The 26,862-nt window shown below is 47.1% G+C and overlaps 3 protein-coding genes across 5 annotated transcripts; 1 reads left to right on the top strand and 2 right to left on the bottom strand.

Moving 5' to 3' along the window:
• Positions 1 to 500: 500 nt before the first annotated feature.
• mmp14a (matrix metallopeptidase 14a (membrane-inserted)) lies at positions 501 to 10,834 on the bottom strand. Its single transcript, XM_028995304.1, has 10 exons — positions 10,508 to 10,834; positions 4,586 to 4,734; positions 4,293 to 4,415; positions 3,900 to 4,207; positions 3,574 to 3,735; positions 3,335 to 3,468; positions 3,116 to 3,254; positions 2,804 to 2,954; positions 2,555 to 2,670; positions 501 to 2,059 (listed from the first exon to the last, which is right to left on the bottom strand). The coding sequence occupies exons 1-10, from the start codon at positions 10,598 to 10,600 to the stop codon at positions 1,734 to 1,736; spliced, it is 1,701 nt and encodes a 566-aa protein (XP_028851137.1). The 5' UTR covers positions 10,601 to 10,834; the 3' UTR covers positions 501 to 1,733.
• A 362-nt stretch (positions 10,835 to 11,196) lies between these two features.
• Positions 11,197 to 16,796, top strand: lrp10 (low density lipoprotein receptor-related protein 10). 2 transcript variants are annotated; one of them, XM_028995096.1, is made up of 10 exons: positions 11,197 to 11,524; positions 12,132 to 12,301; positions 12,490 to 12,522; positions 12,612 to 12,750; positions 12,821 to 13,011; positions 13,229 to 13,683; positions 13,996 to 14,426; positions 14,509 to 14,703; positions 14,785 to 14,914; positions 15,329 to 16,796. In XM_028995096.1, the coding sequence occupies exons 2-10, from the start codon at positions 12,244 to 12,246 to the stop codon at positions 15,959 to 15,961; spliced, it is 2,265 nt and encodes a 754-aa protein (XP_028850929.1). In that variant the 5' UTR covers positions 11,197 to 11,524; positions 12,132 to 12,243; the 3' UTR covers positions 15,962 to 16,796. The 2 variants fall into 2 exon arrangements, with proteins under 2 accessions (XP_028850929.1, XP_028850920.1); XM_028995087.1 differs by lacking the exon at positions 11,197 to 11,524 and adding an exon at positions 11,864 to 11,971.
• Positions 16,797 to 22,803: 6,007 nt separating this feature from the next.
• Positions 22,804 to 26,507, bottom strand: LOC114799098 (E3 ubiquitin-protein ligase TRIM39-like). Of its 2 annotated transcripts, none has more exons than XM_028995317.1 (7): positions 25,650 to 26,507; positions 24,936 to 25,519; positions 24,749 to 24,844; positions 24,424 to 24,657; positions 24,193 to 24,340; positions 23,789 to 23,815; positions 22,804 to 23,567 (listed from the first exon to the last, which is right to left on the bottom strand). In XM_028995317.1, exons 1-7 carry the CDS (start codon positions 25,681 to 25,683, stop codon positions 23,008 to 23,010), a joined length of 1,683 nt encoding a protein of 560 aa, XP_028851150.1. In that variant the 5' UTR covers positions 25,684 to 26,507; the 3' UTR covers positions 22,804 to 23,007. The 2 variants fall into 2 exon arrangements, with proteins under 2 accessions (XP_028851150.1, XP_028851160.1); XM_028995327.1 differs by having other exon boundaries at positions 22,806 to 23,567; positions 24,936 to 25,566; positions 25,650 to 26,505.
• Positions 26,508 to 26,862: the final 355 nt, after the last annotated feature.

Genomic DNA, 26,862 nt, shown 5'->3' on the forward strand with positions numbered 1-26,862 from the left:
TGTTCAGAGTTCAAGTTAACAAAGCAAGGGAGGACAGACAGAGCGGAGAAAAGAGGGAAGACAGAGATATTTGTGGCAACTGGTGGAGAGCGTTGAGTTAAAACACAAGGGGAAATTCAGTTTGAAGAAATGCAAAAACAGAATAAAAAAAAAAATGACATCATTTGCTCGTAACGTTTCTTAATAAAATGGAAGTTTGAGAAACACGGGCGGCTGAACAGAAAAACTGCAGATGTTGTTGCAAGAAATCCAGATGTTGTCGCTGAAACCTGCCAGGAGGTCTGCTCTCCAAAAACATTCATGAAACAGTGCCTCACTTCCGCTCATCCGTAACAACACACCCCATCCCGTTCCAATTCCTCGGTAAGACTGGAGGACCCCATAGAGGCAAAGCAAGTGAGCATTCGCTTTTTATCCTTTCCTGTCCCGTGACATCGATGGAAGGACAATTAAGGTCACGGCTGTGTTGTGTCCAGGAGTCAAGGAATTAGAGGAGATGGTAATTTTACAAAAATTTATTTTTTAAAAATTCCTCAAATACAAAAAAAAGTGAGAAACAGGCATAATCTCATTCCCTTCCTATAATATTATTATCATTATAAATATCATTACCATTATCATTGTTATGACTACTTCCCTAGCACGTTTAAATTCTGTATTGTCTGCAAAAAACACAGACCATTTCTGAAAATATTTTTCTTAAAAAAGAACGTTTTTTAATGGGTTTCCAGCAGGTTTCACACAAAGAAACCTTCGCTCCCCCTCACTAGCGATGAAGTGAGGCGCTCTCAGCCATTTTGACGTTTGTCATGGTCTGCCTCTGTCCAGCAGGACTTCAGATGACAACAGAAACATCAACAACAATAATAATAATAATCACACTTATAATCATAACAACACTGACAAATCAAAAGTAATAACAGTAACACAGTATGGCTGTGTGGAACTGCGCCCATCGATCCATTCGGCTCTGAGATGAAAATTTTGAGGGCAGGGAGGATGCAACATGGGCTTCAGCATTAAAAGGTAAAGACTCGTAATTGCTATTGAACTGGGATATCAGATATTATGGGTGGGCCTTACGCTGATTATGAAAATTCATTAAATAGTGTTAAATACCCATTAAAAACAAAAAACCAGAAGCCTCCTCACCAAAACCCCGGAATTTAAATACATTTCCTCTTATTCTGTTTTCTTTGAACACAGTCACGTGACTCTGTGGAAACATTTTTTCGGAACCACGTGGAACCAGGCATGTGGAGAGGAAGGAGTCGTGGGCAGATTTCTTAAAAAAAAAAAAGTGGCACCAGCCACTAAAAGCAGGCCTGATTTGGGCATAAGATGTCATTACAGACAGAAGAAGAGGAAGAAACAGAAGGTTTAGTCATACAGCGATTCAGCTGGAGTCAAGTTGGACGAAGGAGAGGGGGCCAGGGCAGCGGTTGGAGGAGAACGACAGAACTGGACAGGAGATATTTCCTCTGAGTAACTGCTGGGTCTTCACGTCTCGCGCCTATCCTGTGGGGCTTTGGTATAAAACCGGAATTCAAAGCTGGACAACGTAAATATATAAACGTACATCTTTCTTCATAAATCGAGCCTAAATACCACCTTTGTCCCCGTCAATCGTCCTCCGTTCCTCCGCCTTCTTACTCACCCCTCTTCAACCCCTCTTTTCCCCTCCCTCAGTAATGTCTCTCTCTCTCTTGCTCTTTGTGCCATTGCCTCCATCTTTAGACCTTGTCCAGCAGGGACCTGTGGCAGTAGAGCAGGCGGCGGGGCGTTCCGTATCTGCGGAAGAACAGCAGGGCTCCCAAAGTGCACAGCACGCAGGCCAACAGGAAGAGGGGCACCACAACCGCCACCGCCCCGGCCCCGCCCCCTTCAGACTCATCCACTTCGATGACGAGGACCTCCTCGTCCGTCCTGCCAACCTTGGGCTCCTCCGTCTCACAGCCCATCCAGCCAGTCAGCACAGATTTGGGGTAGCCAGACTCCACCCTCAGCTGCTGGTTGTTGAACTTCCAGTACTTGTTGGCCTTGTAGAAGTATGTGTACACTAGGGAGGAAAGGAAGAATGGCACAGAAATTACAAGTGGGTCACCAAAAAATCCCAGACTTGTATATTATGCAACCGCGCTGATATTACCCAAGCATGCCTACCCAAATACATGCACATCTTTCATTGTAATGGTAGCAGAAACAGCTAAAGAAAATTATTTCTAGTCTATACCAAATGCCACTACCAAAACAAGTACTAGTCACATATTTTGCCCTTTATTTTCCCAATAATAAGTGTTAAAACTAGCGACAAAGTAGCTAGGTTGGCAATGGGCTATGACATGCCTTTCCAAGATCTTTTGTACCAAATTCTTTACATTATCCAATCCGAAGAAGCCAGTCCTCTATTGGTCTTTATCATTTTTGCCAGTTGGATCTTTTATTATATTCAATCGAAACTAGTGCATTGGGTTCATGCACAATAGACATTAATTCGGATGAGTATATGCATAATCATCATATCAAATCTATCCATCCTAACCCCTCAAGCTACCTCCATCGTCACTCATAATGGCTCCCTTCACATTGTCAGGCACACCCTTCCATACGCTGATGGGCTTGGGGTATTCGGGGTCCACCGAATGGGTCTTCTCATTGAAGCGGTAGTATCTGAGGAATGGACGGGCACAGAAGAGCAAGCAGACGAGGTGTTTGTGAAAAGGAAAAAGGAACTTCAAGACAAGACACTTCCACACTGCACGCGGCACGATGTGAATAGCAGAAGGTGGTTCTGAAGACTCACTTGTTCCCCCTGAAGAAGTACGTCATGCCAGTGGGGGTGTAAAACAGGGCGGTGTCCAGCTTGTCTTTGGGCAGCCCGGTGCCCAGCTCCTTCAGGTTCTTTGGGTATCCTGGCTCCATACTGGATTCACTGAATACCCAGTACCTATCACCTGCGTACACAAAGCGGAAGTCATTTAAGTCATGCGCGAGTCCAGATGGTAAAAAAATCCACATGGCCTTCTGAACTGGTTGTGTGGCTGGTACGTGTTTTGAAGGTTTGTGCATGCGTTGAAAGCCATCACCCAAAAAAATTGTGTGTTTTACAGCGTACCCTTGAAGAATACGAATTTGCCGTCGGATCGCTCATATGCAGCATTGATGGAAGCCGGAAGACCCTTCCAGAAGTGGGAAATGGCCATTGGGTATCCTTTTAGAGCTTTGTTGTCACGAACGCGCCAAAACCACTTGTCCTGCATGAGTACCATCATGAGAAACCATTAGAGACGAGACCTCTACCCAGCTAAAGAAGACACGTCTATTTGAGTCCAACCTTGAAGACAAACATCTCTCCTCTCAGAATGGCCATGGTGTCAAAATGGCCGTCGCAGATGTCTGGGCCAAGGGAGGGTCTCTCAGGTTTGCGTGTGGGCCGGGGTGGGGGAGGGGCCTCTCCTGACTTGGCTCCTATTGGAACAAAGTTGATTTTGATTGATTTGCAGCAATGCTGGAAGTTATCGTAGAATCCTACGTTCTACCTTCAAAGCAGAAGTCGGATAGACCTGGACCCACCATAGATCTGCTGGATGCCTCTGCGGTCATCATCTGGCAGCACAAAGTTCTCAGTGTCCATCCACTGATAGAATGGAGCCATGATGGCGGAGGGGTCGTTGGAATGTTCCAGACCGAGGGCGTGGCCCAACTCATGAACCGCCACCAAGAACACATCATTACCTGAGAGATGAAGGTTAGAATTTTGCAGTTTAGTTTCAGGGTCCTAAAAAAGATTACATTTGCATGTACGTCCTCATCAAGTACCATTGCGATTACCATGAATATAAATGAGATCTATTCAAGTGTCATTTGCGTGGTGGCTTCCCAACATCTTTGCCTCTTACCCCCTTGGTCCACACTGCCGGAGGTCCAGGGTTCTGCGCTGTCGAAGTGCGTGTCGCCACCGATGCCTTGTCCCGGGAAGTACGCGTGAGCCAAGAAGCCGCCCTCGCCATCAAATGGTGTGCTGTCGCCATGGAATCCCTCCGCGAAGAAGAGCATGATGTCGGCGAACTTGTCGACCTTGTCCCTGATCTGGTTGTAGGGGATCTCTCGGAATTTGAGCGGCGCCACGCTCTCCCACACTTTGAAAGCCTTCCTGATGGCCTCGTACGTGGCGCGCTCCCCGACCTTAGGGGTGTAGTTTTGTATACTGAGGGAAGAGACGGGTCTAGTTTAGTCTAGCTGTACGTTCTGAGATTTTGATGGTCTGATAATACGGTTGGGGGGAGGCCGACCTGAAGGTGATCTCCCTCTTGTCCCATTTCAGGCCCTGGATCACATAACGTTTCTTCCTCAGATTGCTCTTCAGCTCCGAGCCAAACTTATCTGGGACGCCACACCGTGGTCGCTTCATTGCCCTAGAAGAAGCCCACAAAAGCATTTCAGTCTTTGGTTCCTGAAACGCTTCTTCCTTCCAGACATTTTTTTTTTACTTAAAATACGTAAAAAACACAAAATGTATGACTCTACTGGGTTCCAATCTAGTGGACAACCCAAGGGACAACCAGTTCGAGGCAGCCGCACTCACGCGAGTGTGCTGGCGTCGATGGCTCCGGTGACGGTGAGGCCGTAGAACTTCTGCATGGCAGAAATGGCGCTGCGGACTGACTGCGGGGAGCGGATGGCCTGAGCGCGCACATCACCTGGCGGCAGGTAGCCATACTGCTGCAGCCATGCCTGAGAGTGAGAGAGTGAGAGAGAGAGAGAGAGAGAGAGAAAGAAAGCTTTATTCGCCACAGCACAGACTCAGTCTTTGGTTAAACCACGTGTTCGTTCCCCGATGTCTAGAACATTCTCGTTATTCTGTTCCAGTGGAATTCACTCACTTTTAGGTCCAATTCTTTTTAGGACAAACCACATAAGTAGGCGTGAGGACAGTCCCCCCCCTGGAGACACTCAGGGTTAAGTGTCTTGCTCAGGGACACAATGGTAGTAAGCGGGGTTTGAACCCGGGTCTTCTGGCTCACAGGCGAGTGTGTTACCCGCTAGGCTACAACCACCCATCGCGACTGTTTCACGCACCTCCCGATATTCCTCTCGGAATATCCGCACCTATATGTTATAATTATCCCTCATCATGTTCTCCCAGGCTTCCGTGTCTGGAGATCTGGCGATAAAACGCGCGAGTGTGTGCCTGCAGAGGCCTGTCGCCGCCTGGGCGTAGTGGGGTTTGAGCGAGACGATGCCAAGTTGACTTAAAAGCACAAACTGTTGCTGACTTTGCTGCCATAAACTGCGAAAGCACAAAGCCAGGAAAAAAAAAAGTTTATTGCTCAGATCGCTGCCATGTTATTGTGTTTATATGCCCACACATTTACATTTACATTTACAGCATTTATCAGACGCCCTTATCCAGAGCGACTTACAATCAGTAGTTACAGGGACAGTCTCCCTGGAGCAACTTTGGGTTAAGTGTCTTGCTCAGGGACACAGTGGTAGTAGGTGGGATTCGAACCCGGGTCTTCTTGTTCATAGGCGAGTGTGTTACCCACTAGGCTACTACCACACTCGTCTGCTACGCGGGGAAGAAAGACAGACAAACGCTTAAATGCCGGTATTAAGACTACGCCAATAGGATCACAGACAGCTAAACGTATAACCCACTTCAGATGTAGCTTTAGTTCGTGCTGGACACATGGTAGTATTTTGCATTCTTTTTTTTTTTTTTTTTTTTTTAAATAGTGCTAACCTAAGATTCTTAACGGCGAAAGTTATTTCTATTAACGACCCATTTGCAAACGCATGCAAGTGAACATGCAAAAGAGCGTTAAAGCCACTCATTAAGAGTGTTTTGTCCCTGGTGTTTGCTATTAGGCATCGTCTCCATGTTTACCACACTCAAGAGTCAGCAAAATCACAAGGAATTCTTCAGCAATCCTCCCACAACCCCAGACCTCAAATTCCACCCCCTCTGCGTCTTCCCATAGCGCCATCTCCACCCATCAGGGTTTCAGTCTGTACATTTTTTTTTATGCTAAATGCAATTCTTCAAATGTACTTTTTTGGGGGGGGGGCATGGTGCGGTGTGGAATTCCACCAGTTCACAACAACGCAACATGCAGCATTAGTGTCCACAGCGCGGTCCGAAATGCTAACAACATATGTCACAACAGCGGGGAGACAGACAAACTGGGTTTTGAAGCTCATTCCACATTCCAAAGCAAAATTACGACTTCAGGGGGTGTTCCGTTTGAAGATTCAGACTGCAATATGGCATTAAAATGCAAGCCTCAAAAAAAGAACGGGAATAAACTACTTTGGGTTCCGGGTCGATAAAATGATGTAGTGATGCAATGTGACCATTTTGAGCAAGGCACTACAGTACAGGCCAAAAGTTTGGACACCTTCTCATTCAATGTGTTTTCTTTATTTTCATGACCATTTACGTTGGTAGATTCTCACTGAAGGCATCAAAACTATGAATGAACACATGTGGAGTTATGAACTTAACAAAAAGTGGAGACCTGACCTCCACAGTCACCGGACCTGAACCCAATCCAGATGGTTTGGGGTGAGCTGGACCAACAAGTGCTAAACACCTCTGGGAACTCCTTCAAGACTGTTGGAGAAGCATTTCAGGTGACGACCTCTTGAAGCTCATCGAGAGAATGCCAAGAGTGTGCAAAGCAGGAATCAGAGCAAAGAAACTAGAATATAAAAGATGTTTTCACTTATTTCACCTTTTTTTGTTAAGTACATAACTCCACATGTGTTCATTCATAGTTTTGATGCCTTCAGTGAGAATCTACCAACGTTAATGGTCATGAAAATAAAGAAAACACATTGAATGAGAAGTTCGGTCCGAACTTTTGGCCTGTACTGTATGAGGATCCATAATGGGAATTTTATGCGCATTTTGACCACATGAACTATGGAGAAAACTTTCAAGAACGACCACTGGATTGGCCCAAATCACACGTCTCTTTTGTGATGCATAGGATTCATCTCTAATTCTCTGGGTAGCTGGCACACTGTAGCCCCCTTCAGTTGGGGTCGAGGGCACCTCAGACCCCTCCTCCCTTCCGTCTCTCCCTCTCGATGCCCCAACATCCTTCCCTCCCTCTTTCTCTGACTGCTCCCAGTGTGCGCGGTGGCTCCAGTGCGGTGGCTCGCCGGGCTCTGTGAAAACACTTTCTGCTACGACGGGTATAAAAAAAAAAAAAAAAAAAAAAAGCTCCCCCCATGCTGTGTGTGGACCTCTTCTCCCGTCTCGCAACCTCAGAGCTCTCCGGCTGCTGCCAGAGAGTCCCAGTAAGCCACTCTCTTCGCTGGAACTCCCGACTGCCTGCGTCAAAGGGCTCTATTTAGTACGTCTTTATGGTTTGTGTTGTGGAGCTTTCGGGGCTAAATGCAAATCTCTGTGTGGGCCTGTGATTCAGCCTTTCGCCGACTCAGTGGCCAGGTTCTGTCTGCAGGCCGAACAAGCAGCCCGGGCCCTTCAGAGAGACCTTTATGCCCGTACACAGAGCCGTACTCACCACGCATTACACAACCGCACATCCTAATATTTGGCTGCACTCCTCGTTGCGTTGTCTCAGTCAACCTATAGTCACATTTATTTTCGGTGCAGGGTTACTTTTCCACAGAGATTTTGCAACAAGTGCGGGAAGAGTTGAGACAAAGTGTTCCCCAAAATTCGTAATGGGCTTAATGTGGAAATGAAGTTGTCGAGTACCAGGCATTGTTGTCTTGAATTGGAAAGCGTGGTTTATCCAGATAGTCAGCACAGATTTTATAACCCCAGATCACAACTCTGCCTCCACAGGCTACTACAGTAGGGACTTTGCACGATGGGCGTGTCCCCAATGTGGCCATCACTCTGGATAATGGACAGTCTGGACCGTTTTCCATTTATTCAATGTGCAGTACAGGCCAAAAGTTTGGACACACGTCCTCATTCGATGTGTTTTCTTTATTTCCATGACCATTTACGTTGGTAGATTCTCACTGAAGGCGTCAAAACTATGAATGAACACATGTGGAGTTATGAACTTAACAAAAAGTGGAGACCTGGCCTCCACAGTCACTGGACCTGAACCCAGTCGAGATGGTTTGGGGGTGAGCTGGACCGCAGAGTGAAGGCAAAGGGGCCAACAAGACTGTTGGAGAACCCTCTCAGGTGACGACCTCTTGAAGCTCATCGAGAGAATGCCAAGAGTGTGCAAAGCAGTAATCAGAGCAAAGAAACTAGAATATAAAACATGTTTTCACTTATTTCACATTTTTTGTTAAGTACAGAACTCCACATGTGTTCATTCATAGTTCTGATGCCTTCAGTGAGAATCTACCAACGTAAATGGTCATGAAAATAAAGACAACACATTGAATGAGAAGGTGTGTCCAAACTTTTTGCCTGTACTGTATATTCAATATTTGCGCGTCTCAGCAAAACCTTTACTCTCATGGTCACACAACGGTTTAGTCTCAATATCCTAGCTGCACGGTTTGTGTGCAAATGCTTTTACTTGCACTATAAAACAGAGTTTTTTCCCCATTTACCCGTTTAAAAACGAGGTGGGGACTCCTCCTTGCAGGCCAGTGAATCACATTCAGAGTCAGCGCTCCACAAGTGCGCTCGTAATCATCTCCTCATGCGCAGACAACCCTGTCTGGCGCTCTCAGTCTGGCCAGGGCTCTGGGGGACGACGTAAATATCACCTGCACGGCTCCACTGAGTCACAAGCCGTGACCTCACGATTACAACATCTCCTCGGGTCTTTTGTGGCGCCAGGGCACTCCGTTTGATGCGTGAAGGGTTCTGCATCCTCGCGTCTGGAAGATCTGCCCATGGCTCTGGACACAGATGTCGGCTGAAGGGCCCTGGTGAGCTTTGACGCTCCACAGGCCGCAATAACATTCGAGTATTTCATGACTCCTCCGAAATACGGTACTTAGGTCAGAGTTTCCAGTGCGTGTGTGTGCGTGTATATGCATTAAAATCTGTCTTTTATTTTCACAGTTGTGCTGGCTTTCTTTTAGTGGTCCTTTTTTTACGGGGAGGTGAATAAGTGAGGAGAATTAAAGAGACGGGGGTTTCGGGTTTTATTATCCCACGCGTTTGTGCAGAATGGCCAAATTCTTGTGGGGCGGGGGAACCGGACAGCGGAGAACATTGGAGGGATAACTGCTGGACCGTGGCGTTGGAGAGGAGCGGAGGCCGAACTCGGCGGCCATCCACGCTCTCCCCGCCACGAACTCCCGGCTTAACGGTCTATAAATGCATAAAAACGGGACGCGTGGCCGCTCCAGTCCAAAGGGGGTGGGGCATCCAGGCTGACGTCCAAAATCACCGCAACAGAGACGACATGTTTGCTGCGTTGAAGCCGTCACCACGTAGCTCAAATTGGGGACGAGTGAAAAATATTTTTTTTTATCAGCAGGCCTGCCTGACTATAAAGTGACAAAAACAAACTGCAATGACTTTGGTTCATGTTGGCTCAACATCGGGGGGCATTGCTTCCATGAAAGCCTCATTACGGCCATGGAGAGAAAGATAGAGGAGCGTGTGTGTGTGTGTGTGTGTGTGTGTGTGTGTGTGTGTGTGTGTCTGGATCTGCTGCTCTGAAAGGCCTCCAGCTGCTTCCCACAAGTGTGTTTTTCTGCTGGAAAGGATGGGGAGCGAAGACAAGCCCACGTGATCCACGGGCGGATCCTGAGTGGCACATCTGGCTTTCGACCCGCTGCCGACCCCACTCGTGATCATGAACCCCACGCATGGCGCCAGGTGGCTGTTATCACATCCCAGGAAAAGATGTGTGTGTGTGTGTGTGTGTGTGTGTGTGTGTGTGTGTATATATATATACCTCTTCAAAAATCTATTTTTGTTTAACAGATCGCAAAATAAGGGTTTTTGAGATACACAGCCTAGTACTAATTTGAAAGAATATTGTACCATACTTTGATTATATAAGAAACTCAAGAACAATGCACCCCCAGACTTTTATACCTGATAACCTACTGACCATTTTGCACATGTTTGTCTTGTCTCGTGAAATATCCAACAGATCCACTTACAATCATCCTACATGATGTTGTCCAGTTTAAAAAAAAAAAAAAAAAAAAAAAAGTCCTATAGAGAAACCTGTACACAGTTTTAGTTAGTATAGTTTAGTGTGTGTGTGTGTGTGTGTGTGTGTGTGTATGTGGGGGGAGATATATATATATATATATATATTGATTGCACTGTAGGGTGTCTGTGTGAAATATTATTTAAATACACGGTATGCTGTGTATACTGTTGTACTGACAATAAACCCGATCTTGAATCTTGAAAAGTCAGACAGTGTAACTCGTTTACGGTCTTCGTGTCTCCTACAGAACGTATAGAAGCCACTGATACGAATGAACTAGTACGCCACGTTGTAATTATGTAATGATGCATAATTAAAAACGTCTTTGTGGTTTTTGGTGGGTATTTTTTTCCCGTTTATTCCCAGATAAATCCTCTTACCTCGGGCCTGACTTCTCCATCGCCTTGTGCCAGCAGCACGGCGGCCAGCACCAGCGATGTCAGCCGCACTGAGGTCTGGATCCGGGGTAACATTCCTCCAGCGGGGAGACCTCAGTCCTCCTCGTCCTCGACGCTCCTTTCGGGCGAAACCGGTCCCTCCAGAAGAAAGTAAAACGTGCACCGCGCTGTTCGAGGAAAAAGGTGTCGTCAGTCCCGCTCGGCCTCCATCCTGCCTGCGCCTTTGTCTCCTTGTGATTTTTTTTTCTCTTTTTTTTTGAGGAGCTGCAGACGTGGTTGCTCCGCGTGGTTTACTCCGGAGTGGGAGAAGGTGGTGGTGGGGAGAGAAAAGTTCTCCAACTCCTCCTCCTCCTCCTCCTCTCGGGTTCTCCACGGCAACTCGGATTCAAACCACGACCGTTCTTATAGGCAATCTATATGTATGTCATATAAAATTCATCCATATCACATATGATGCTGACGTGTATTATGTTCATATGTTCAAATTATCCTTTGCAAAAAAAAATCATGCAATGATTCATTGTTTGTGTTGTGTGAGAAGAACAAACATCAACAACAACAAAACAATAAATGTGGATTTATAAAGTAAAAACTTCAACAACAGTATAAACTCTCTTTGTGGAGCAGTGACGTGATTTTCGCGCCACCTGGCGGCGGAGTCGCGACATTGCACTGGCGAAATGGAACCGAGCGTGGCGGGGCATGGAAAGGGCGCAAAGAAAACGTTTCGTTTATGAATTTATACATTTAAACACTCTTGAGTGCGAAATGCAGGCTTTTTTTCCGGAAGAGACGCCGGCCTCCGCCCTTCCTCGGTCCCCCGGCGCAGGACGCGGAAGCGGATGTCAACAAAACGCCGAGTCGTGCGAAGGAATTCGGTACAAGCGTCCAAGTGTTCGCCGATGCCCAAAGTTTACGCGCATTTCCCGTGTTTTAATACCGCCACAATAAGTTAGCAAAAGAAAAGAAAAGGAAGTATATGTGGATTGAAGTTTGAAGGTGAGTCCATCAGGCCTGGAGCGTGTAATACTTAATGCATTTTTGCCTTGTTTTATGTTAATGGAAATTATGACTGACCACCAAGGCGGTATTTTTAGTTAATATTTAGGTCGCAATCTTGCTGTTAATGCGATAATGCAGCAAACTTTAAGGGTTGCCAGATTGGACTGTTTTTTTCCGGAACAACCGATAGGAAAAGGTTTCTTTTTAAGTCGTCCCGGCACGGATGACTTCATTTTAACACATAACACGTCGAATCGCAAACTATGCCTTTATGTGAGTGTGAACGAACAAGGCCATGCTATGGGCTAACTCGGCACGAATTCACCCGATCTGGCAACCATGGCAAAGCCCCTGACGTCATTGCAGGGAAGAAGCAGGAAGTGGCTTGTATTTGCGAGTTCTGCCAGATTGTTCTGTACTTCAAGTTCCATGTAATCTTCGAAGGTAAAAAAAAAAAAAGTGTCGCTTCTCTCGGCGGTTCGCCTCGTCCTGCGCCATTGATGTACGCGTCGGGAACGTTTACGTCCATTTCGCCGAAATGACGCCCCGGCGACTGCTCACTGTTACTGTGTTTGTTGTCCTTGCGCTCTTTTTTTTTGTACAGACCCCCTTCCTCCCCAGGCCGGCAGCGATCATGGAGGACGCGCAGAGCACCGCGCACACATTCTACTGACGCTCCAGTCCGCAGGCCCTCGTTCGATCTCACGCCGTCAGCCATGAACGTCGCGCTGTCGCCTGTCGGTTTCTGCGTCATCGGCGCGCTGTGCGTTTCTGGTATGTTGAACGTGACCGAAAACTCGCCAACTTGTTCGGGGTTTGGGTGCTTGTGAGTTGTTTTTTTTTTTTTTTTTTTTTGTTAACCAGAAAGTGACACCCATGCTGAGAAAATCTCGACTTTACTGAGTCTCTCGACGCAGAAGTGTCGAAATTCCTCTCTGATTCTTCTTTTTATTCCCCCCCAGCCTTTAGTGGTCCGGAGTCGGCTTCCAGTTCTGGTAAGAACTTTTTTTTTTTTTTTTCTACCGTAGGGTGACTTGACATAGACCTTTTCGATGATGTATGATGGAACTGTTCCCTCTTTCAGCCCACTGCGAGCGGCCGCCCAAAGTCCTGCAGAGCCGGCAAGACGAGATCCGCGGCACCAATCACCACAACTGGGCGTACCACCCCACGAACTGCACCTGGGTGATCGCGGCGCCGGAGGAGCAGCCGGTGATCCTCAGGTACGCGCCGGGTTTAGAGGCGGCAGGAAGGAGCCCTGTTTCTGACTGGTCGTTCTCCTTCTCTTTCAAGCTTCTCCCAGTTCTCCATACGATGCGGGTCTGACTGGGTCTCTGTGACGTCGTCCACCGGAAGACAAGTCTCCCTCTGCGGCTCCCAGCTGCCCAAGCCGTTTGAGCTGACGGGAAACGTCACAGTAACGCATCACTTCCTGCCCCGTTTTTCACCTCCGTACTCCGGGTTCCGGTTGGCCTACACGAAAGGTACGTGTTTATGGTGGTAGTAGCCTAGTGGGTAACACACCCGCCTATGAACCAGAAGACCCGGGTTCGAATCCCACTTACTACCATTGTGTCCCTGAGCAAGACACTTAACCCTGAGTGTCCCCAGGGGGGGGACTGTCCCTGTAACTACTGATTGTAAGTAGCCGGTAAATGTAAAAATGTTTAGACGCGGTGTACTCCCGTCTTCCCCTCTCAGCCTCGTTGCCCTGCACTCCGGTGGAGTTTGAGTGCCTGAATGGCCGCTGCCTGCCGCTGTCCTGGCATTGCAACGGACAGGTGGAGTGCATGGGAGAGGAGGACTACCGCGAAGACGAGCAGGAGTGCGATTACGAGGCGGGGCGGGTCCCTGGGACCACCGCGACCGCCCCACCGCCCGCCACGACCCCGGCGCCGAGCAGTGACGCGCCGCCTGGCGTAGACCTGGAGGTGAACCACGCCTCGCAGGATGGGACGTGTGGAGGCGTGCTGCGGAACTTCTACGGCTCGTTCGGGCCCTCCTCGTCACTGGAGCCCCCGCAGGTCTGCGTGTGGACGGTGGACCCCCAGGACCCCCGGCTGCTGCGCGTGGAGCTGCAGATGCTGGAGCTGGGGCCGGGGGACAGCATCGTCATCACTGACAACCGGCACGGGGCTGGCAGCGTTATAAAGACGGTGGGTGTGCGAACCCGAACCTCTACGGTTATGGAATATTCATGTACGTCCAACACATCATTCTTGCACAATGAGGGGCCTAGCGGTTAAGGAAGCGGCCCCGTAATCAGAAGGTTGCCGGTTCGAATCCCGATCCGCCAAGGTGCCACTGAGCAAAGCACCGTCCCCACACACTGCTCCCCGGGCGCCTGTCATGGCTGCCCACTGCTCACTCAGGGTGATGGTTAAATGCAGAGGACACATTTCACTGTGTGCACCGTGTGCTGTTGTGTATCACAAGTGACAATCACTTCACTTTTTCCTGCTTCGTAGATAACCTGCGTGTCCAATTACAAAGTGGTGGAGGTGGAGTCCCGGACGGGTCTGCTGTCCCTGACCTACCACTTAATGCCGGCCTCCGAGGGGCAGGGCTTCAACGCCACGTACCGGGTGACGGGCTACTGCCTGCCATGGGAGCACGTGTGCGGGGGCTCCCTGGGGGGCTGCTACGCCACGAGGCAGCAGTGCGACGGCCGCTGGGACTGTCCCGAGACCGGCCGCGACGAGGAGGGCTGCGGCGGCTGCGACCGCGGCCAGTTCCCCTGCGGGCTCCCCGGCGTGCCGAGGACCAGGCAGCTGGCCGGCCGGCCCTTCTGCTACACCCTGCAGGACCACTGCAACTACCAGCTGAACTGCGCCGACGGCAGCGACGAGAGGGACTGCCTGTTCTGCCGGCCCGGAACGTTCCACTGCGACACGGACAGGTGATGCGAGAAGCGCGTAGATCCGCTGCGAGAGTAGCGCCAGGAATGGCCGCCTGCCAACCACCCGCTTTCACGTCCGCAGGTGCGTGTTCGAGAGCTGGCGCTGCGACGGCCAGATGGACTGCAAGGACGGCACGGACGAGCTCAACTGCACCGTCGCCCTGCCCCGCAAGGTCATCACCGCGGCGACGGTCGGCAGCCTCGTCTGCGGCCTGCTGCTGGTCATCGCCATGGGCTGCACCTGCAAGCTTTACTCCCTGCGCACCAGGGAGTACAGGTAACGCCGCGCCCGCGTCGGGGAGGATCCTCCCCTCCCCGGCACTCTCTCACGCCGTTTTCTGCCCTTTCGCAATTTCAGCATGTTCGCGCCCATCTCTCGGCAAGAGGCGGAGCTCATCCAGCAGCAGGCCCCTCCCTCTTATGGGCAGTTAATCGCACAGGGGGTGATTCCTCCAGTGGAGGACTTTCCCACGGAGAACCCCAATGAGGTAAACCGAGGATTTCTTTCACCAGAAGACCCGGGTTCAAACCCCACTTACTACCATCGTGTCCCTGAGCTAGACACTTAACCATGAGTGTCTCCAGGGGGGGGACTGTCCCTGTAACTACTGATTGTAAGTCGCTCTGGATAAGGGCGTCTGATAAATGCCGTAAATGTAAATGATTAGGATGTAAACCCCCCGTTGAAGCGCATCTTGTTCGATGGTTACCGGCTTTGCATTCTTTCGGACAAAAAAGTCTCTGTCCCGCGTGATTCAGCCGATTGAGTTTCTTTGGCTCACAACTTCAATTTAATAAAGAAAAGCCGGCGATAAGCTCCGAGGAAGACTGACTCCTTTCTCTAGGTGCAGGATGGCGAAAAGTCCGTCGGTTTCATATTCTCTGTATCTTTTCTGTTCTAGACGGCTTCTCTTTCTCTGAGGGGAATCCTTCAGCTCCTCCGACAGGACGCAGGCTCCTCCCCGCACCGCAGGCGTCGGCCGCGGTTCGTGCGCCGGGCCCTCCGCCGCATGCGGAGGTGGGGCCTGCTCCCGAGGTCCGCGCCGCGCCCGCCACAGAACCCCAGCTCCGGCCCCCAGCAGTCCGAGGCGCCCCCCGCCGGCCCCGAGCAAAGCCAGGCGAGGCCAGAAGACCAGCCGCTGGCGAGGGACGACGCTAGTCAGCCTTTGCCTCAGAAACAAGGCTTGCTTCGCCATTCGGCCGAGCAGCAGCAGCAACAGCAGCAGGCGCCGCCGACCCCAGCCCCGCCCCTTCCGGCTCTTCCTCCAACCGCTGTACAGGACCGGCCCCAGAGCCCGCCCCAGACTCCTCCTTTAACCAGTTCCCCCAGCAGCAGCAGCAGCAGCAGCAGCTCCCTAGCGACGGTCTTCCAGTTTCTGGGCATGAACCTTTCACTGTTCCGGCACAGTCCTCCTTCCTCCACGTCTCTCCCGCTCTCGTCGTCCCCCTCGTCCTCATCCTCAGAAGATGAGGTGCTGCTAATCCCCCTGTCAGAGGACGCCACGTCTGACGATGACGTGCCAATGCTCACCTGACCCTTCCAAATCAACCTCACCATGAGGCTCCAGCACACGGCCATCATCTGGTGCCTTCCGATTCTGGATCGTTGTTTTTTAATATGCACTTATATATCGTAGAGGGTCTGGTGTGGGTCTGGTGAACTTTGCACAGAGTATTCCTTCTCTTCTTCTCATCATGGAAACAATACGGTCGCTTACTGACCGTGTTTTAGTTTTGGTTTCAGTCAGTCCTGTCCTGCTCATGACATTTTAAAGTGCCTTTTTTGTGAATAGACAGAACAGCTTTGCATGTTCCCTCCAAATGAAAGATTTGGTGATGGTCCCTTAGCACGGTGGAACTGGGACACATGCTCACGCACGCGATCGGACGCCCAAGACAATCCCTTCCTAGCAGGTGCCTGATTTTATCCAAACCGATCACGGCCTCTTTTTATTTTTTTAATGTACATTTACTGGCTCTTAAGCGTAACGATCCACATGTCTGGACGACGAGGTTGTCCGTCTCAGTGTTGAACTCTCCTTTCAAGGCACAGGATGTTAAAACTGGCACATTGTGCAACTTGAATTTCCTTCGCCCAGTGTGTTCAAATGTTTTGGACACAATTCACAAATCGCCCCGTGCCATATGTAAATCTTTGAACATGCTTGTTATGGATATTTTTCTTTTGTCTCTTCTCTCCTGACTTTTTATTGAATGTATTTTATCTGATTTCCTATGGTGTTGGACTGACTGTCTGCAGAAAGAAGATGTGGATTTGTGATTTTTATTTTTGGGTAGATTTCACTGTACGTTGCATAAAATGGAACAAAATGTTGAACACACGCAGAGATAAAACTGATTTGCACTTTTCCCTGGGCTCTCTGTGTGGTTTTTAAAAATCATATATAATCACATTATATATATATATATATATATATATATATATATATATATATATATATATATATATATATATAAATTATCTTTACCCTGTATATACAATATATTTAAAATTATGATTTAAATAAAAAAATTATGAAATTGTACAATGAGCTTTTGCATAAGCATAAAAATCTACCCTTAAACTAATACTTTGTTGAAGCATCTTTAGATTACCTCAGATTTTGGTCTAGCCACTTTAGTTGATTTGGACGTATGCTTTGCTGAAAGGTCCGATTTCTTTGGAATTGTTCATGCTGGAATTTTTTAAAGCTGAGTTTGAGGAGGTGCATCTGAATTTTCTCAGTTCCAGAGAAAAGCAAACCCAGAACGGCACGCTGCCATCATCATGCTGGTGCAAAGTTTTGCAGCAAATATGCCATACAAAGACAAACGCTTGGCTACTTGGGCTCTTAAAACCACTGAACGTTTGAGGTTAAACGGTTTTCACCAGAACCGTGGTTCTGCACACAGAGGGACGCTTGTCGCGCACCGGTGTGAAAGTGAATTTGAAAGGCTACTCTGGGGTGGGAAGGGAAGTCGTGACGCCAGCGGCAACATCACAACGGAACATGACTCCCATTTGGGGCAGAAAGTCGGCGTCCTTCTTCAGGTGAGTGGCTCCGAATTCATTTAAAAAAGAAAAAAAGGTTTCTTATGACGATCCGAATTAGGCTGCGATTATAGTTGGAATAATTATACTGACCCCAGGACATTTATTTTAGCCATTGATATTTAGCAGAATAAAACTGGCAACTGATATACAATTTGTTTTAGATTAGATTAGATTCAACTTTATTGTCATTACACATGTACAAGTACAGGGGAACGAAATTCAGATTTTAAACAGTCAGTTGGTGACTGCCTGGTAAATTATTACTATCTGTGTTGTAGATATGCCATTATAAAATACATTTATAAACACAAGAAGCCTGTATAATTTTTTAAAGAATATCAATTAGTAGTAGGAATCATCTTTTGTCATCACAAGCCAATGCAATGTGGTTTTTGTCACTTTTAGCATAAAATAAGCCACTCAAAGCGATACCCCTAAAAATATAGCAGAAAACAGACAGGAATGAATAGATTGCTCCTTTTCCCCTATTTCAAGGTAACAAGGTAAAATCATTAACATTACCTTTCAGTGGTCATAATGTTTTATTTGATTGGTGTATTTTTCCAACCTTACCATTGTATAGTACAGAATTTTTGAATTATTTATCTACCTAAGGTCTTTAAGCACAGACATGACAAATAGTTGAATAAAAGAATTTAATGTTGAATCAGTCAAACTAACAAGTTGTGCTTCATGGCCGCTTTTGTGTTGTTCACATTTCTTATGCAGGTGGAATGTTCTGTGATGGCGGCCTGATGAAGGCCACGTGGCCTGCTTCAGCCCGCAGCCTGCGGCATCATGGCTGCTGCCTGCTCCTGGTGTTGTGGGCTCATGGCGTTTTGGGAAAGTGTATATTTGATGAGGTGCAGGATCCACTCAGGGTCGTGAAGCCGGCTCCTGACCAAGAAGGCCTTCCGTCAAGGTACCAGACCCCTCGCCGGGCCAGGGACGCCGCACCTTTTCAGCCAATCAGAATAAAGACGTGGCTGCCTGGAGCTCAGGGGCCCGTCCTGGCACAGGCAGTGAGAAGGAGGTTGGAGTCGGCGCTCGCCGAAGCATCCACCGTCGTTTCTGGCTTGCTGTCTGGTAAACAACACAGCGAGAATCTGGGTTCACTACCTCTTATACAGTATCCCCAATACTACAAGCATTAGAAAAACAATTTAATTGCGTTATATTTTGTCTGTCAAAAGTACGACAGGTTCCTGGCCCGCTGCTTCTCAGCCGAGATATTAACAAGTACTGCAAATTCATATGGAGGGACAAAAGTGTTGCCAACTACAACAAGTATGTAAAAGACTATTTTTCAAACCTTGTGTCATATAATTCACAGTGTTTTATCTTTTTCTCATATACCTTTCACATTATCATTCTAAATGCATGCAAAATGAATGAATGAAAATGTTAATAAGCTAACATGTCCCAATGACACCAGTCCCAATGCCCTACGAATGTTATTGAAATTAGCATGCTAATATGCTAACACAAAATCAAATTTCAAACTGTGACTTGTTCATGTTAATGTCACCCAATTCCACAAAATTAACTAATTTAACCCCTTATCCTAATTTCGTCTCTTCATTCTTCTCATTGTCATTCTTTAGCCAATGTGAAGTTTGTTCACAAATCTCCCCTTTCTACTAGTGCTGGTTCTTGGGACTTACATATACATTTACAGCATTTATCAGACGCCCTTATCCAGAGCGACTTACAATCAGTAGTTACAGGGACAGTCCCCCCCTGGAGACACTCAGGGTTAAGTGTCTTGCTCAGGGACACAATGGTAGTAAGTGGGATTCGAACCCGGGTCTTCTGGTTCACAGGCGAGTGTGGTACCCACTAGGCTACTACCACCCTACTGTGACACCCTACTGTGACTTCTGTGACATGATTAACCGGACCCTCACCCACCCGACACTGCGCTGTTCCTTCCCAGGTGCGGCCGAGCCAGCAACACCTACAGGAGCGAGACCTGCCTGGATGTGGATGTGAGGCATGTTCTCTGACTTTTCCCTGCCTGCCACATGGACTTATGCTGACCCTTGATGTTCTGTTGTCTGGTCCAGATCCCAGAGGAGCACCTCCACACCTACGCGGTCTTCCCGCACCCAACCCAGCCAAGCTACACTGTGCTGAGGCCGAGTGGTGCGGGTGTTCATGACACAGACTTCCTGCTCTATGTCCATACACAGGGCACTGAGAAATGCAGGACAGAGGTGGGAATGGTCTTTTGTGAAATGAAATGAAGTTTAAAGGGGAAGGTTAAAGTTGAAGTTGAGCTATTTCAGCTATATACATGTTAAACAGCACATAGTGAAACGAGACAATGTGTAATTTATTTTTTTGTGTTTGTAGCCCAGTGTTGTGGCCTATGCTGTCCACTGCCAGAGCGACTCTCAGGGTCGACCCCTGGCTGGTGTGGTGGTTATCTGCACAGAGCACCTAAAGGGTGGGAGGTATAGCCACCGAGCCACTGTGCAGGTGATGACCTGACTCTGTACTCTGCATGACCTCAGCTCATTTCAGCTAATTATTGATCAACCTAAATTAATTACATAGCCTATTAGCTGGTAGCCAACATTATGACATCATGGCCCAGGGATGGATTTTACTTCATGACTCATAATAAGTTTTTGAGTTTGAGTTTTGTTCCTACTTGTTAATATTAATGGAAATTCTCTTTGCTGTGAAGGAAACTAGACAACATGTGACTAATTGCAAAGTTAACCTTGCTTTTTTTGGTTTTAGATGTTGCTCCATGAGGTGTTCCATGCACTGGGCTTTTCCAGAAAGCTCTTCAACTCATGGAGGGATTGTACCCAAGTCTCTGAGAGTGAGATCCATCCTAGGCTGAACCAGAGTATTAGATTTGGGGGAAACAGGGTCTCAGTCTTGTTTGCATATTACAGACGTGGTAGGCTGCTCCACTCGTGGACGGGTGACCAACACTGATCAGGAAGGCCAGGTGCGGATCTACACCCAGGCTGTGGTGGAGGCTCTGCAGACACATCTAAACTCTACAGACCAAGAGCTGGGCAGCCCACTGGAGAACCTGGTACTAGCATAGTACATATGTCAAATACATTTTAAAGGTCCCCTGACATTAATATAATATTTTTTGCCTTTATATCGGTCTTTACACCTATCGCAATTTCTAGCCACTGCAGTACCATAAACAGGCTATGGGAACTCATATTAATTTTAAATACCTCACGATGTGAAAATTTCATGATAGGGGACCTTTAACTGTATGTCTGTGTGCTGCACACTGGGCCTATTTCTACACCCATACCACCAGATTTATGGGATAACAGCACCCTCTGTGGAGGAGGGAATTATTAAAAAATACTTGATACTTGAGTTGGAAACCCTGAAGGGGGCAGTGGTGGCCTAGCGAATAAGAAAAGCGTCCGATTGAGCATGATACCATCCCCCACACACCTTTTATGGCTCCCCACTGGGTCATGGGTTAAATGCAGAGGACACATTTCGCTGTGTACACCATGTGCTGTGTATCACAATGGAAAAAAAGGAGTACATGTATTATGTTATTGCTAATTACCTTCCCCATGCTTCAGTCTTGAGTATCCATGCTCTTTCTTACTCAGGGTGCTGGCCCAGGTGGGATATCCTCACACTGGGAAGCTCGTGTGCTACAGGGCTCCATAATGTCGGCGGTTCTGCCCGACCCGGACCTGGTGCGAATTGACCCGATCACTCTGGCAGCTCTACAAGACACAGGCTGGTACTCTGTCGACCTCAGCCGAGCCCAGACCCTGGTCTGGGGGGAGAGTAAGGCCTCTACACTGGAGATCTGGGTGTATAGCTGCCTTGCACTTTTTACACAGTTTATCAGTAGCCACTGCTCTGTTGCAGGTCAGGGGTCCCAGTTCGGGTCACTTTCTACATGTAATGACTCTTCATCATACTTCTGTACAGACAGGTAAAGCCTAACCACAGTACTTCACTCTGGACAACAGGAGCTGATCCACTGGATCCTAATCTGGCTTTAATTTCCTTTGTTTTTAGCAGGCTTGGGTGCCATTACCTCCATCTCCACAAGGGGGAGTGCCAGAGCGACCCCTTGCTGGAAGGATGCAGAATTTACAAACCTGCAGCAAATGGGGTCTGTCTACAACCAGAACATTGCCAATGGTCTCGTTTTCTTGTCTGAAGGAAGTAACTAACATTTAACACCTTCTGCCAGAGTGAATGTTGGAAGGATGGAAATGAGCAGAAGAGGGTGATGGAGGGGTGGAGTGGAGAGATTTATCACTCAGACAGTCGCTGTTTCTTCTCCAACTTGACAAGAGAGGTGGGGCTTTTGTTACTTTTCTACAATTTAAACCAGTTAAATACATTTTATTATTATGGTTTTGGATATATTTTGTTGATTGTTGGATTGTGTTACTATACAGAGTCAAACAATCTCAATTTTACTCACACACATATGGAGATTATGTTCTTACATGACTTCCTTCATTCAGAATTCGTCCCTCATCGTCTCTGTAGTCGGTCGCTGTTACAGACACAGATGTACAGGGATCAATAAATACCAGATTCAGCTGTCTGATTCTGACTGGCTGGACTGCCCAGCAGGACACGAAACGAAGGTACGGTGACGAGGGGGACTAAAAATGCTTCTAAGATTATATATATATATAAAACTGTCTAATGCATTATTCTGGTACAGGTCCCTGGTTATGTTGGTGTTGTCTTTTGTCCAGACATGAGATTATGCCGTCATCCCGGTAAAGCCTCTCTAACCAGTAATCAGAGCTCACTGCTCTCCCTCAACTCCTTTTTCACTGAGAGGTGAGTAACATTTTTGGTACCTTTATTATCATTTTTTAAAATGCTTTCTAGCTCCTAATTGAGATTTTTGTTTCCCCCGTCTCAGAGAGAAATCCCCTGTGCAGCAGTCCATCGCGTCCCACCCCAACATTACGTCCTTGGGTCCAGGAAACAGCTCCGCCTCCACTGCATTCTTAGTTGCTGGATTCTGCCTCCTGGCTGCTATTGGGGGAGCCTATAGGAAACTCTTATGCGGTGCTGGGGTCAGAGTTCATGCTGCCCCCGAGGCTCCCTATGACCTGCAGCTGCAGCCAGTGTAAAAAAATGTAGTTTTTCCCCCTATAGATATACTATGATGCATACTGTTGTATTGTACCTTTCACATCAGTGCAGCCATTTAATAATCACAATGAATCCCATGAATACAGGATTAGGGTCCCTGGTTGACCACAAACGTTATCCTTTCAATGAAAGTTGGCATAATACCAAAACACACCATGAAACACAGTGTAAATTACACACAATTTTTATAGGATTATTTTTTTACTCTTAATTGATTTCTGACACACAGAAATAAGGAAAAATATGTAAACAAAAAAAAATTATATTTATTTCACCTTCTTTTAAGAATGAATCAGTGCAGTTGCCTGTAGATTTTCTGTAGATCTGTCCTTTTATCATAGTCCAATTAAATAAGGAAATTGCTGAGTGAAATGCAGTAAATGCCATATATTAGTTAAAGCTCAAATCAGATTTACGGGTTGGAGAGATGATCATTGGTGCAGAGTTTCTAGTCCCGTAGTTAAGACTGGGGCAGAAGTACGGATATAATTTCTCAGAGAAGGACTGGCCAGTAAAAGAGTAAATATGAGAGCTGTTCTCCACATCATAGAAGGAGACCAGACCCTCCTCATAATCCACAAACACCCCCACCTTCTGGGGCTCCCTGTGCAGACAAAGGGGGACTGAGGGGTCATCAGCAGCTGAATACTGATTTCCCCTCCTCAGAGCCACGGACCAGTATCCATTTGTAGGGTTGAGTTCACTGGTTCCTTTCCTGTTAATCGACTCTCTGGCGACTCCTAAATCCCACTCAGCCTTCCCCCCGACCTCCACCTCAAAGTAGAATCTGCCTGAGGAGAAACCCTCCTTTCCCAGGACACAGATGTCACAGTCAAACCGCTCTGGGTTGTCAGGGAGATGCTGCTCCGTATCGCCATCGCTCACCCGTTTCCCGTCAGCAGACAGGATGAGGTGAGGATGGGCTGAATCGGGATCCAGAGTCACGTCCACTGTACGAAGACAGATGAAGAGGCTGAATTAGAACAGACACCCACTGCAACACACTCATCATGGTGGTGATACCAGTGTCAGCCAAGTAGATCACTGATATGAAGGAGCAATTTTGTAATATCACAACACCACGTTTGATGTGGGGAATTTGTTACCCGACACCAGGAGTTCGCAATTTTGCATTAAGGATCATTTTCATGATGGAAAAAATGCTAAATACCTGTATAGAGTTTAATCCTTTGCAGTTCTGTAGAGATAAAATAACACATGTTCCAGTAAGCATGGTTATATGTTAAGAAACATGTCCAAAACACCAACATTTTATATCGATGTAACGATTATAGTTCTGGAAACAAGTTATTTAGGGTAAATCTTTATTTATTAAACTTTATTTATTAATTCACCAGAAGACCACAAATTCACAGGTTCAACCCCCAATTACTACCATTGTGTCCCTGAGCAAGACACTTAACCCTGAGTCAATCCCTGTCTCTACTGTTATCATAAATGATAAATGCATTCAATGTAAATGACACTTGATATTTCTGGTCATCACAGCAATTGGTCATATGCAAAATATCCACGGTGATGTGCAGTTGAACCCCAGTTAGACATCCTACTCACGTATTTCAGTAAGCTTCTCCATCTGCTTCCTGAATGAGGTCTCCAGCTTAGAAACAGATCTCTTCACCGTCTCCACACTCAGGTGAGGATGGATGCTGACATCAGCCCAGTTCTTGGAGTGTGGAGGGCTGCACAGTGTTGGGTAGATCTACAGTAGAGCAGGAGAGAGGAGAAACCCCTCAGCATGGGGAGTGTTGTCCTGTGATGTAGCAGAGAGATAGAGATGCTGACCTGTAGGAGGTGGAGGTGATCCTCAGTGTGTGAGATCTTCTCCAGCTCACTGTTCCTCCTCTGGAGCTCTGTGATCTCCTGCTGCAGATCTTTAATCAGCCCTTCAGCCTGCCTCTCTGCAGCTCTCTGCTCCTCCTCCATCACCTCCAGCAGCTCAGCCTGGCTTCTCTCAATGGAGCGCAGCAGAGCAGTGAAGACCTCCACATTGGCTGAGATCTCCTCCTCTGTGCTTTTCTGTGAAATTTTAATTCATCATTATACACATAGTTATTTGAAATTAAAGCTTGTGTGAAAGGTATTTATAAGTATCACTGTAAATCCTTGCCTTTTTGCTCTCCACTTGATCTTTAATCTCCTGAATCTTGCTTTGTCTGTCCTGGATCATCTGCTGCACCTCTGTTTGTGTCTTCATCAGCTGAGACTATGGACAGAGGAGCTGTTCAGTTTTGTTGTAATTTATGATTATCAAAATCACAATTTGTAGCAATTTAGTGTTTTAAAATATTCCTCACCTTCTTCTCCACATACTCTTCTGCTAACGGTACAGTGTTGTGACCTCTGTGGTCTCCCTCAGTACAGAACTGACACACACATGTCTGGTCATCTCTGCAGAAGAACTTTAGGGGTCTCTCGTGGTTTGAGCATACATAGTCCTCCAGGTTCTCCACAGGGTCCATGAGTTCGTGTCGTTTGAGTCTTGCTGCAATTTTATGATGCTCGAGGTGAGTCTCACAGTAGGAAGTCAGACACATGAGGCAGGTCTTGACAGCCTGATCCGTGCAGATGTCACATGACACAGTGGGTGTGGCACTGCTGGCCTTCTCAGGTAACAACATTCTGAACTGAGCAGTCATCTCAGAGAGTGAAGTGTTGAGACGAAGTTCAGGTCTTTCATGGTGAATTTCTTTACACACAGGACACTGGGTTTGACTACAGTTGTCCCAGTACTCCTTTATACAGCCCATGCAGAAGTTGTGTCCACATGGAGTAGAGACTGGATCAGTGAACACGTCAAGACAGATGGAGCACCGGAGCTGATCTTCAGACAGGTAACTGCTGGAGGAAGCCATGTCTGCAGGTCTACAGGAGGACCAATCTTTTTTTGAAGGATTTCAAAAAGCAGAGGGCAAGAATTCACAAGAGCTGTAAAACAGAACGGATTCAAAACTACATTAAACCTTTAAAACCAAAACGTTCTGGTTGCAGATATTTGGAGCCAGACTCACCTGTACATGTAACAGCTTCGTGGATGCATTTCATTAAACTCAGAGATAATCAAGCCTGATCAACCAACCGAGTTCCGTCGGCCTTAAGTTTCACTTTCCGCGAAGCCCCGCCCCCAGTGACGTCACGTGCGTCCCTTTGTCACTTTGTACAGCGGGGCGTCGCTGCCGGTGCCTGTTTAAACGCGTTTCAACTCACTGCCTGATGATCAACGTGACAAAATGGGAGTCTGACTTGCTACTTTAAATCTCCTTTAGACACAAAAGGGAAACTTTTTAACGGCATGATGAACAAAAAAAATCATAGTATAAAAAGCATTCGTTTGATAAGCAAGTTCAAAAACACGAAGGGCAATCGAGTCACAATTTAACGCTGGTTAATGTGTTAAAACTACGATTCAAATAATGAAACTATGACGCTATCAATGCTTTTATTCGGCCAGTGCTTCTGGCAAACCGTTCACACATTTAACCAAAGCGCCTCTCCTAATTAATCATTTCCATTGTGCATTGTTGTACAATTTTTTTTCCTGAGTACACTGAAGAAGACTCCCCAGAAACTATATATCAGGTTTATATAAGGGTGGAGATTATCTCTCTATGAGAAAAAACGTAGAAAGTGCAAACAGACTGAGCTGTTGCAGCGTATTTCTCATTTGGATAATGACTTTGCCATCAATCAATCCCCAGACTTATACAAGTAGCGTCTCTCTCTGTACAAGTAGAATATGACGCTCTTATGACACATCAAGCTACAGAAATGATGCTTTAATCCAGATCTAATTAAGCATCTATTATTAGGATCATCAAAGGGGCAGTGGTGGCCTAGCGGTTAAGGAAGCAGCCCCGTAATCAGAAGGTTGCCGGTTTGAATCCCGATCCGCCAAGGTGTCACTGAGGTGCCACTGAGCAAAGCACCGTCCCCACACACCAAGGTTATTATAGTTAACGAAAACGAACGATAAAACTAGAATTGAAAAAGCATTTTCGTTAACTGAAATAAAGAGTTAAAAACTGTTTTGTGTGTATACAAAACGAACTTAAACGAACTAATATTATAGCAAAAACGTCCTTCGTTTTCGTCTTTGTAATAAGCCTTTTGGGTTGAATTAAAATCTATTTACTTCACGCTGCCAGTTTTAAGGCAGGTTTTTGACCATTATGGTAACACGTGGTCTGTGACGTCACGTGTCCATAGTCTGTCCGTGACGCCGCC

Source organism: Denticeps clupeoides, chromosome 1 (genome assembly GCF_900700375.1).
Source record: "Denticeps clupeoides chromosome 1, fDenClu1.1, whole genome shotgun sequence".
In the NCBI taxonomy this organism is placed as follows: Eukaryota; Metazoa; Chordata; class Actinopteri; order Clupeiformes; family Denticipitidae; genus Denticeps; species Denticeps clupeoides.

What these genes read in the sequence shown, in the direction of transcription:
- mmp14a (XM_028995304.1), bottom strand. Translation starts at nt 10,600, where the DNA reads ATGTTACCCCGGATCCAGACCTCAGTGCGGCTGACATCGCTGGTGCTG. An exon ending in AAGAGGGAGATCACCTTCAG is followed by an intron (nt 4,208 to 4,292) that starts GTCGGCCTCCCC and finishes CTCTTCCCTCAG; the next exon opens with TATACAAAACTACACCCCTA. An exon ending in CAAATTCGTATTCTTCAAGG is followed by an intron (nt 2,955 to 3,115) that starts GTACGCTGTAAA and finishes TTGTGTACGCAG; the next exon opens with GTGATAGGTACTGGGTATTC.
- lrp10 (XM_028995096.1), top strand. Translation starts at nt 12,244, where the DNA reads ATGAACGTCGCGCTGTCGCCTGTCGGTTTCTGCGTCATCGGCGCGCTG. An exon ending in GGAGTCGGCTTCCAGTTCTG is followed by an intron (nt 12,523 to 12,611) that starts GTAAGAACTTTT and finishes TCCCTCTTTCAG; the next exon opens with CCCACTGCGAGCGGCCGCCC. An exon ending in CCACGGAGAACCCCAATGAG is followed by an intron (nt 14,915 to 15,328) that starts GTAAACCGAGGA and finishes TTTCTGTTCTAG; the next exon opens with ACGGCTTCTCTTTCTCTGAG.
- LOC114799098 (XM_028995317.1), bottom strand. Translation starts at nt 25,683, where the DNA reads ATGAAATGCATCCACGAAGCTGTTACATGTACAG. An exon ending in CGAAGCTGTTACATGTACAG is followed by an intron (nt 25,520 to 25,649) that starts GTGAGTCTGGCT and finishes CTTCAAAAAAAG; the next exon opens with ATTGGTCCTCCTGTAGACCT. An exon ending in AAGAGTATGTGGAGAAGAAG is followed by an intron (nt 24,845 to 24,935) that starts GTGAGGAATATT and finishes CTCTGTCCATAG; the next exon opens with TCTCAGCTGATGAAGACACA.